Raw genomic sequence first — 11,656 nt, 5'->3', positions numbered from 1 at the left:
TGGTTTCTTGAGCTTAATAGTCGCCTCCAAACCTCTTCTTATAGCGACCCCTTTCCTCACACAAAGTTTACCTTAAGCCTTAATATTAGCCTCACTGGATCACTGTTCACTCTGAGTACTGATAACGTTGGTCACAATATACCAGAGACACATCATTATTCTAATAACACCATAAGAACGTACTTGACTTGATCTAAAAGCAAATATCACTGCCGCGTAGATCTGTTCGCACACAACCTCCTTTTTCCTACTGTCGTTCTCATCTACCCTCTCAACTTCCGTCAAAAAATCCCAATAACCTAGAAGCGGTTACTTAACTTAAACGTGACTACTAGCGCCATCTACCCCATGACGTTGGCAAATATTAGCTGGTTCGCAATACGTTCGCGACATCATTATTATATTATTTTTATATATTTTTTTGTAGAAACTCATAATTACAGTCGAATTCAATAATATATGTATATATTTCTTCACCTTATTGATATGGATATGTATGCTGCAATAATATTGCGAAATGTATACATATTTATAAAATCGACTGTACGGTCACGTCTGAAAATATCTATACGGACAAAGTGCTCAAAATATGTACACACTACCCTTATATATGGGCCTTAAGGTCGTGTATACATATTTTTGGCACTTCGATCGTTGTAAAAACAATTTGACTAAAATAAATGCAGTATTTTTTTAAACTGAAAATCATTACCCTTCTATACACGGGTGGTCCAAAAATACGAGTATTAATAAGTCAAGTACGGGTGTTCCCTCTCCATAAAGTCCTTTTTTTCTAAAACATTAAATTGTGGTCAAAATAAGAAACTTAAACATAACATTGACACTGCGACAGTAAACAGAGGGTGCTGTGCTGCCCTCTACCGTTCTGACACACTTCCTATTAACAGGTAAAAAATGCCTTTTGATGAGTATCGTATCGATAAAAAGATAATGTACAGTATCTATAAAGCGCGTAATATTGCTGTGGGCCTAGTAATGCCACAAAATAAAAAATAAAACGAAGGTCCGTTCTCGCCGTTCTTGAAAATACATACCTAAACTTGCCCGACTCACTAGAGTTTCTTCTGTATTGATTTCGAATTTTAAAAAGGAGTAGGTAATATAAGTTTACAGACATACACACATCGATTCGTTTATACATACATCTTATCATGTTTACATTCCTTAGAGACTGCATTTTGACGTACATGACAGTAGGTACCTACGTAGCGGCGGGGACGTCAAGTGAGCAACGCGCGCACAGCCCGACTAAGCTCTGCCCGAGAGTGCCCGAGACGGCCTGTAAATGTAACGTCTGTGTGCGTAAATGTCACGTCTGTGTGCGTGCGGCGAAAATGGCACTTTGTACTGAGCGGAGTCTGCTCCGGCGCGCGCCGCCGCTATTTACTTTGTGGTAATGCTAATATTACCTGTCTTATTTTATTAGGTTTTTTTTACAAAGCTTCTTTTTAATCAAGCAAAGTTTCTTGTTAGGGTTCCGTAGTCAACTAGGAACCCTTATAGTTTCACCATGTCCGTCTGTCTGTCTATCCGAGGCTTCCGACAAAGCCTCACAATAAAACCTAAAAATACATTTTTCTAGGGTTCCTCCCCTACACGTAAAGCTCCGGGGTACACCCCCATAATCTTGACAAGGTCGATTTGATAAGTTATACTCGTAAGAACTTACTGACTTATAAAAGTATAAGTGTAGTGCCTCAATGTTTTTAGACTTTTTTGAACTTTAAGAAGCATGAAGTTTAATAAAACCCAGAAAATTCATGTTGAGTAAAAATAATTAGAAACTTTTCTTTAAATGTTAATGTTCAAAAACTTTACCTAATGAAGGTATAATTTTAATTTTGATTATTTAGGACTAAAATAGACAATTTCTTATGTCTTAAGGATAGCAAGGGCCAAAGCAAATTATCTCCACTAATTAATAGCATCCTTTTGTTAGTTAGTGGTTCTGGGCATTTTCCGCAAATCGACAACCATTGTGCCTGCTTTGCGTGAAATCGGGGTAGCGCTACTCTAACCACCCAAGCTCCTCCACGAAGCCTAGCAATATTTCCAGGTTGCTAACTGCCTCCCTTAGTGTGCAGTTCCCACGAGTAGCTAGGGATGTAAAAGGTCCATTCCACACAGAGCTTCGCTTGAGTAAACAAGGATATACAACAGGTTTCGCCTGGTACCCGAGGCCTATCGTTCGCGACTGAGCTCCCTCTCAGCCATGCATCCATCGGCGTGATGAGTACCTTGGATTAGGGTTTTTGGGGTCGAGGTTGTCTGTCTCCTCTAGGAAGGGGGAAGGGGGAGAGATATTAATAAGTGGATTTACACCCCCAATCTTCCTGAGGAATAAAACGGTCGTTTTCATGGTCCTCTTCCCTCGACCCCCCACGCAGGACACCTTTCCACTGGATCGCCTTTGGTTTCTTGACGTCGTCTCCCATCATTCGGTCTGAGAACAAGTCTCCTACCGGATTTTAGAAGAGTAACGTCTGGTTCCCAAGTTGTTTCGTCAGAAATGTGTCCACGTTGTGGCGGCGGCTCAGAGAGTGCCATGCTAAGTCCCATTTTTGGGATTTGAAGATGAACCACGAGTTGGGATTTGGTGGAATGAGGTGCAACCTCCATGGTCTGGGTCCTGGTTAGAGCCTAAGGGGCTACCCGCAACCTGCCCACCCGCTCGGTCGCTTTGGAGACAGCTCGTATTCCTGGTAGAAGTTCCAATGTTAGGCGTCATAAGGGTCACCTTTTGGGAGGTAGCCGAAATGTTACCCAGGAACAAAGGATTTTGATTTGACCTCCGTCGATTGCAATTACGATTATTAAATTTCGCAATAGCGGAAGTAACATGCGGTTTATTAAAACATCATAGAGAGCTTACAATATGCGTATAAAGCAATGTATCTAACTGTACACAGCATATATGTAACAATTATAAATCATATACGATTATTTACATTATTTTGCTTTCCTATGTAATATTACCTAATTTTTGAAACACGTTTTTCAATAAGTTTTAGTAAAAAGACACATTAAGATTGTCTACCTTTATAATGCTGCTAAAAGCGAACTATGCACTCGTATTTTAATTTTTAATGCCTTTCATAAACTACTGATAAGCGCCATCTTTTAGAAGTCTAATGAACCTCCTACATAAAAACGTTTACTTTTTATATGAATGACACTCAATTAGGCATTTCAGCGATAGGTTGGTAGATGTCGCCGAAGTAGTGATTTTATTGAGCACATAATTAAAATATTCTCGGAAAGAAACAGCGATTGCAGCGAGTGCTCATGTAAAGTCTACAGGAATACCTAACTAAATAAAAATTTATATTCATAGGTGATTTATTGATTGAGTAATAGGATGGCGTTATTGGCGTTTACAATATTTCATTAAAATAGCCTACTTAATTATTATGTTTACATTAATTAATTAACTTAAAATACTATTTCGTGTTCAAATGACAGCATTTAAAAATTGGCCAAGCCTGAGTCACGACTCCGGTGCCAATAAGTGCTCCGTACCATCGTAAGCATGGCTAGAGGTAGGAAAATAAATATTGAAAACACAAGGAAATGGAAGGCCTTATTATAGGCCTGTGGGCAATGTGGGCAACCCCATAACTTCCCCCCTAACATTACAAAATATGGTTGTGTTATTTAATATTATTTTCCGTTAATTTCAAGAGTGCATACCAGAGCTATTTTAAAAATACCAAAAATATTATAGCATTTTTAAGCTATTTGCATATATTAGTGCGATAGAGAGACAGATAGTGTTCAGTTGTCGTAGCGTAAACGATGGGCATGTTGGCTACGCACCCATGTTGCCTAGCCAAGATGCCCATCGTTTGCGCATATTAGTGCGATAGAAAGACATATAGAGTTTCGTTGTCGTATCGAAAACGATTGGCATGTTGGCTACGCAGCCAGGGTGCTAAGCCAACATGCCAATCGTTTGCGCATATTTGCTATAGAAAGACAGCGTTTCGTTGTCGTCGGGTAAACGATTGGCATGTTGGCTATGCACCCATGGTGCCTAGCCAAGATGCCAATCGATTGCGCATATTAGTGCAATAGAGAGACAAATAGTGTTTCGTTGTCGTACGTAGCGTAAACGATTGGCATGTTGACTATGCACCCATAGTGATAGCCAAGATGCCAATCGTTGGCGCATACTAGTGCTATAGAGGAGGATTGGAGGATTTTTTAAATATAATGTTATGATATGACAATTCTCTATCGAAAACACAAATCAGCGTAGGCTGCTTTATTTTTGTATTGAGTAATTTTTATTGTGTTATCTTTACGTAATTAAAGCGTTTCACAACATATACTGCTATTACTTGAGTGAGTAAGTTCTCACCACGTCCCCGTTGTCCATATCTAGAATTTCTGGTCGTTAGTATAATTATTATCAATTCCCGATTTAAGTATTCTAAAGCCCCCTCCAGACTATGCACGTGAATCGCGGCGCGACTTCGCGGAGCGAACATACCGCGACGTTGACGTAGACTCTACACTCGCACAACTTCACGGCGATTTCGCAGTTTGGTTCACGGCAAGATGGCGCCGCCGAAGCGTCAGCTGATCGGATTTAGTTTGCGGCAAGGCACTGATTCAAACTGGGAACTGTCAAATAGATTTTTTGGTTGATCAAGTTCGCACACAATCAGATTAACCGACTCGTGGGCGAATCGCGGCGCGAAGCGATCGCGAGTATGGAGTCTTGCAAGTTCGCGCTTCGCGTCTCCTTTGACGCGGGCCAAATACCGACAAAAAACGGGGAATAAGGCGCGAAGGCGTGAACAATCTGCGAAATCGACGCGACTCGCGTTCGCGGCTTAGCGCCTCGATTCGCGTACGAGTGTGGAGGGCCCTTAAAATCGTGATGCGGCGATATTTTCAACTAAGCAGAGCTTAAATTTACCTAAAGCGGATTATATAAATAAATAATGCTAGAATATCATTTAAGATTACTATGTATAGAACCGGCACAGATAACCAGTATTTTGCCAGTATGTTGTTGTTGTTTTGATAACAAACCAGGAAAGCGGAGCGTGAATCTCACGACCTAAACGCGTAAGCACCATGAATTTTTGCGGCGCTTACGACGTTTTGGTCGCGTGGTACCAGGTAGCGATTGCGACAATTTAAAAAGTTGGGTATGGCGGCTCTATAATAATAATAATAACTCAATGTAGAAAAATCACTTCGGCGATATAGCACAATCGGATTAGGACCAACATCCAAATCTCTGGAACAGTCATGAAATTTGGTATGTATACATATAAATTAAAGTCCCCTTTTTCATGCCATGCCCACAACATTTGACATTTGGGGACCTCGAGGAATCGCAGCCATCTTGGAAAATGTTTGCCATCCAGGAGAAATTCGCTTTTTACTCTAAATCTACGTTCTTTATGAAAATATAGTGTGAGGCAATATTAAAGCTTATTAAATTGTACATAAAAAAAGTCCTGGATATCTTTGCGGAAAAAATACATTTTGTTATAGAAAATACTTGGTGAATCTAAGTTTAACGCTTGTACAGTTCCAGGGGACATTCTCTTAATAGGAAACTGTTATATTAAAAGCATAATTAAAAATCTAGTTATTTAATCTTGTTGTTTATAAGATGACAATGAAAGATATTCAAATTTTCATTTGACGTTCGCATATAAAGGTTTTTACACAAAGGTATAAAATAAGGCTTGTTGTATACAATACTACATTACTCCTCCTCCCGCAAAAAAAAGGTTTGTTTGTCTATAGTCCGAAAAAGCCAAATCGTGATGGTGGTTTCGTCTTCCGACCCGACCGGCGCGGTGACGGTTGGTCTGGTTGAGCACGGGATGGTGCAGACGGCTCGGCTGATCCTCCGTCTGAATGATCTCTGCTGGTGGAGGCCACAGGTGCCGGTGGGGGCATGGGACCGTCTGGGTGATCCCTGTTGGTAGCCGCTGTTGTCGCCGGCTGCTCGCTATGGTCGCCGCTCTGTTCATAGGCGTTAATGTTGCGTCTATAGTATGTGAAATTTTTGATCTTAACCGTTTTCTTAGGAACTTGTTCAGGTTCCGGTTGCCTAATTCCAGGCACTGGTTCAAATGTTTGTTGACTTGTGTCGATGGTCGTCTTCGGTACATGTTCATACCTCAGGCGAAGCTGGTCTGCATGTTTGCGTTTATGTACTCCGTTCGTGAGCTCTACTTCGTAAGAGTATGGTCCGTTGCGTTTAACTATTGTTCCAGGGTCAGACCCCTTATCGATAGGTTTATTAATCCAAACTTTATCGCCAGGTTCGTAAACTGGAGGCAAAACTACCTTGTTGGTAGGTCTCAGCATCTGTTTGAGGCGTGCTTTTTCCATGTTTTCTTTTACATCAGGCTTCCACAGGTCGAATGTAGTGCGTATTGGCCTTCCGAACATCATTTCGTAGGGCGATCGATTTGTTGAACGTCGTGGAGTATTGCGGTATCCCCGAAGGAAGCTGTTAAGGCGTTCGTGGAGGTCAAAGCTTCTATCACTGGCTAGCATTCGCTCCTTAAACGTGCGCACTGCGCGCTCCGCCAATCCGTTAGTTTTTGGGTGATATGGTGTTGTTTTAATGTGTGTAATGCCTGAAACTCGGCAAAAATGGTTAAAATCTTCTGAAGTGAATTGTGGCCCGTTATCACTTACAATATATCTTGGTGTTCCAAATGTAGCAAATATGTTAGTTAATCTCTGCACTGTTACCCTGGTTGTAGTAGTTTTCATCGGCACCACCTCTAGCCACTTCGTATAGGCGTCTATAACTATTAACCACATATGGCCTAAGAATGGCCCCGCGTAGTCTACATGTAACCTGTGCCAGGGCTCCACTGGTATTCCCCACGGAAATACCGGCGCTTCGTTCGTGTTGCTTCTCGACTGCTGGCATAGACTGCACCTTTTTGAGAAAGTTGATATGTCGTTGTCAATGTTTGGCCAATATACGTGAAGACGTGCCAGTGACTGCATAGCTGTAATGCCGTTATGGCCGTCGTGTAGCATTTCCAGGATCTGTGGTCGGAGTGCTTCTGGTATGACGAGTCGTCCGTTCCAAAGTAAGATTCCGTCTTCATATGACATCTGGTCCTTTTTTTCATAAAACGTGTGTAGCTCGTTGGAAAGGTTTTTCTTATCTGGCCAATGCGTTATAATATAATTTTTGATAACGTTGAGCGTCTTGTCTTTGAGCGTCTGTTTTTGTAGCTCGTGTTTAGTTACGGGAATGTTCTCGAGCCTTAGATGTAGTAAATGGGCAAATTGCGGTAGCCCGGTTCTTTCCTCAAGTGTTGTGTCGTTGCATGTGATCGGTAGTCTTGATAGTGCGTCGGCCGGGGTGTTTTCTCGTGCTGCTTGGTAAAAGATGGAATATTCATAGCTGTTTAATATCATGGCCCATCTAAGGAGCCGGTTGCTAGCAATTTTGGGTGTTTCTCGATCTTGACTGAAGATCCTTTCTAGGGGTTTATGATCAGTTAACAGGACGAACTTCCTACCATAGAGATATTGGTGGAACTTAGTGACGGCATATACAATCCCCAATGCTTCTCTGTCGATAGTTGAGTATCGTTGTTCGACGTCGGAGAGTGTTCGCGAGGCATACGCCACGGGTCTCATTGCCTCATTGATTTTATGAAACAAAACTCCTTTCTCTGATGCATCACTGCTGAGATATATCGGTTTGTTTTCGTCATAGTGTACGAGTGTGTCTGATGACGTCAGGATGTTTTTGAGTTCGTTAGTTATTCTTGTGTCCTCTTCGGTCCAGTTCCACCTTTGGTTCTTTTTCAGATGTCTGTACAATGGGGCGCATCTCATGTGAAGGCTATCTATGAAACGGCCATAATATGTTAATGAGCCTAACAAGGCTCGGAGTTCCGTTGTGTTGGTCGGAATAGGCATGTTCTTAATCGCATTGATTCTTTCTTCTGTCGGATGTAAGCCGCTGGCGTCTATTTTATGTCCTAGGAAGGTGACACTTTCCTGTAACCAAGCGCACTTATTTACTTGGCTCTTCACTCCAGCGTCTTGTAGTCTCTTTAATACTGTTTTTACGCGTGTTAGATGTTCTTCTAAGTTATGGGCTGTTATAAGGATGTCGTCAAGATAACAAACAACACCCTCAATGCCACTGAGGATCTGGTGCATTGTTCTTTGAAAAACGGCCGGCGCAAACGAAATTCCAAATGGTAAGCGTTTGTAGCGAAAGTAGCCCTTATGTGTTGAAATCGTTAGGTATTTACGCGATTCTGGATGGATCATCAGTTGTAGGTATGCATCTTTCAGGTCAATCTTTGTAAACAATTGCCCTCCAGATAATTTTGATGTAATCTCTTCAAATCTGGGAAGTGGATAATCATCGATTTGAACATGTTGGTTTATAGTAACTTTGAAGTCGGCGCAAATGCGAATGCTTCCGTTTGCCTTAATCGCAATGACAATCGGGGAGGCCCATTCAATTGGAGTCGACATGGTATCAACTGGTTCTAAAACTTCTTCTTGGACTAGACGTTGAAGTTCGCTGTTTACTTGTTCACGTAAGGCGAGTGGTACCGGACGAGGTCGGAATGTTTTCGGCTTCACGTTGTTAGGTATGTGAATCTTGGCACTATGCCCTTTTATAGTTCCAAGTTTACCGTCAAAGAGTGACTTGAACTCTTGAAGGATGATTTGTACTGCATTGTGATGTTTTGTGTTGTGCTGGGTTAAGGTTACTGCTGCAGGTGTTTTTATGTTGCACAACCTGGCTCCAGGGGGCATAGGTAGTTCAAAACTTAGGCACCAATCCAGCCCAAAAAGTGGAATGTCGTTATGTTGCGTAACGTAAGCGGTCAATACCTTCTGAGTGTTAAAAGCGTTAACTGTTATCTCGCATGTTCCTAATGTTTCAATTTGTACTTCGGTGTAAGCAATAAGGTTCTTGCATTTCTTTAGTGGTGGACGTCCGATGGTATTCCATAGGTTTTTTCCAATTACGGAATGCACTGCTCCTGGATCATATAGCATTTCGACCCTTTTTGCATTCAATAAAGTTGGTATCATAATTTTTGTAGCCGGGTTGTGTCTCTTCACGGCAAAAGTGTGTATGCTCTGTTCATCAAAATCTTCATCGTCGCTGTCTGTTTGCCTTGTTATTTGTCTCGTGGTATTGTTCTGTTTTAACTTGAGTCTGCCACTGGTTATGCAGACGCTTGAAAAGTGGTTTTCTTTGCCGCAGGCATTACATCGTTTTCCTTTTGCCGGGCAGTCATTCATATTCGTGTGAAAATCTCGTCCGCAAAACATACATGTTTTTACCTTAGGTGTTTGTCGTTGGGTAGGCCGATGGGTTTTGGGTCTTATTTTGTTAACGGTTTGTTGTTCCGTACTCATCTGAGGGTTGTTAGTTAAACGTTGGCTCTGTAGTTCTGCTTGTTCAAGTTTGTTTGCTGTGGCTATAACATCAGAGAGTTTAGCACTGTTTGTTGGGTGTTCTTTGATAAGTTCTTGCTGCCATGTGCTGTTATTGATGCCGATTACCAGTTGGTCCCTTATGCGTTCTTCCAGGGTGTTCCCGAATTCGCAGTATCCCGCTAATGATCTTAGCTCGAGGATGAATTGTGTGATTGTTTCTTCTGTTTTTCTGTGTCTAGTTGCAAAAGTAACTCTTTCTGAGAGAACGTACGTTTTTTTTCCATAATATTCGTTAAGCACCGTTTTTAAGTCATCGTACGACTTTGTAGTAACGACGGCTGGTCGATAGTAATCTACGAGTACCTTGAAGGCTGCAGGTCCGATCCGAGAAAGAAGCAGTTGCTTTCGCTTATCCTCAGAAGCTTGTTTGTCGAGGCCGTGAATTTGTAATTCAATTTCGAAGCGCTGGATATAATAATCCCAGTCTTCGGTTTTGTTATCGAACGAATCGAATTGGAAACGATCAACGCGTTCGGCCATAGCTCCGTCGTCGTCGTCGCCAAAATGTTATATTAAAAGCATAATTAAAAATCTAGTTATTTAATTTTGTTGTTTATAAGATGACAATGAAAGATATTCAAATTTTCATTTGACGTTCGCATATAAAGGTTTTTACACAAAGGTATAAAATAAGGCTTGTTGTATACAATACTACAGAAACTATGAGTATAGATTGTGTTGATCTGATGAAGAAGATCGGAGTTTGTCAGTGGCTCTGTGTGATAAGTGTTATAACAACAACGCAACCGTATTAAGTTTTGGCTTCGTTACAATCGTCTCGACAAGTAGTTGAAACGAATACAAAAGTACAGTCAGTGATTAGCTTGTATCAAAAAATGTATAAGGAAAAAACTTCCTAACGAGACTTTGCCTTTTATGAAACGGTTCCCAGCCCTGCTGCGCGTGCGCGTCGGATATTGCAGCATAGTTCTACTTCACTTAACCAGCCAAGTCTTTGCAATGAGATAATTCTTAACGCGATTATATAACCTGATCCATTTCATGTTCAATACGATTGCGCGATTAATATTAGGTATAAACTAGAGATGCCACAAATATTCGGCAACTATTCGGTATTCGGCGGGTTCGGCCACTTTGCCGAATATTCGGTATTTGGCCGAATATTGCCCACTAAAAAGACAAAAATATTAAATAAAAATAACCGCAGATCCCTACATTTCATATTTAAAATGTATTCTTTCAAAGTTGTTAATAAGAAGATGATTTTTTAAGTTTGACTACTTATTATGAATAATTTCATTTTTATCGTGGGTTCGATTTGACTGACTCTAACTACATTAATTAGTTGTGAGCAATAAAAATTTAATCTAAGTAGGTAAACGATGTGTTTCGTTGACGAACAGTTTTCATAATTAATGTGACTCTAAATGATTGCATGTTAAGTATGCCGAATATTCGGCGCTTCGGTCGACAGAGGGGCCGAATACTCGGTATTCGGCCAAAACCACTATTCGGGACATAAACGAAAAATAATCATTTTCTACCGTGCCTTGACTCGTATTGTCATGTTATTAAAGATTAGATTTGGATTTGTGGATGACACGAACTATAGACCAGTATATTACATATTTTATTTTATTCAGCTAGACAACATTAACACAAAAAAACAATACCTAATGCTTACGTTATAAAAAGTTTTGGCATTAGTTTTTTGCTCATTAAGTCATGTTTGTGTTTATGTTGTATATGTTGTGTAAATTTAACGACTCACTCATACAGGCTGTTTTTTTAATGACCTACAATTATTTGCGGGGTGAATATGTAGGATATACTTGACAACATTTACTATAGGACAAACCGATGTAGTGAAAGAAATTGTCGGTTTTTATAATATGTACATGTATAAAGACATTTTGACTGGTATGATGACATAATTATATTTTGTATGGGAGAATCATTTTTTTTCGCGATTTTGGCGCTCAGTATGACCATTCACCCCGTAAATTATTGCAGGTCATTAAAAAACTTCCTGTATACATAGTTGTCAACATTGTAATTTTTTATACCATATTACTATACTTAATAATCAATAGCGATGGGTCAAGAGTAACGCTCGTTCAACGTGGTGCTCGTAGTGTATGATGGAGACACCTCAAGACATGAAGCACCTGGAGTGCTGGACGAGGGGTAAAACTCC

At 40.6% G+C, this 11,656-nt stretch overlaps 1 protein-coding gene across 1 annotated transcript; it reads right to left on the bottom strand.

Annotated features, from left to right (window-relative positions):
* Positions 1 to 5,784: 5,784 nt before the first annotated feature.
* Positions 5,785 to 9,978, bottom strand: LOC133530036 (uncharacterized protein K02A2.6-like). The gene has a single exon (XM_061867848.1). The coding sequence runs from the start codon at positions 9,976 to 9,978 to the stop codon at positions 5,785 to 5,787; it is 4,194 nt and encodes a 1,397-aa protein (XP_061723832.1).
* Positions 9,979 to 11,656: the final 1,678 nt, after the last annotated feature.

The sequence above is a fragment of the Cydia pomonella genome, chromosome 1 (assembly GCF_033807575.1).
Source record: "Cydia pomonella isolate Wapato2018A chromosome 1, ilCydPomo1, whole genome shotgun sequence".
Classification (NCBI taxonomy): domain Eukaryota; kingdom Metazoa; phylum Arthropoda; class Insecta; order Lepidoptera; family Tortricidae; genus Cydia; species Cydia pomonella.
This window is presented reverse-complemented; position numbering and strand designations above follow the sequence as displayed.

Excerpts from the sequence above, each read along its gene's own strand:
- LOC133530036 (XM_061867848.1), bottom strand. The coding sequence starts at position 9,978 with ATGGCCGAACGCGTTGATCGTTTCCAATTCGATTCGTTCGATAACAAA.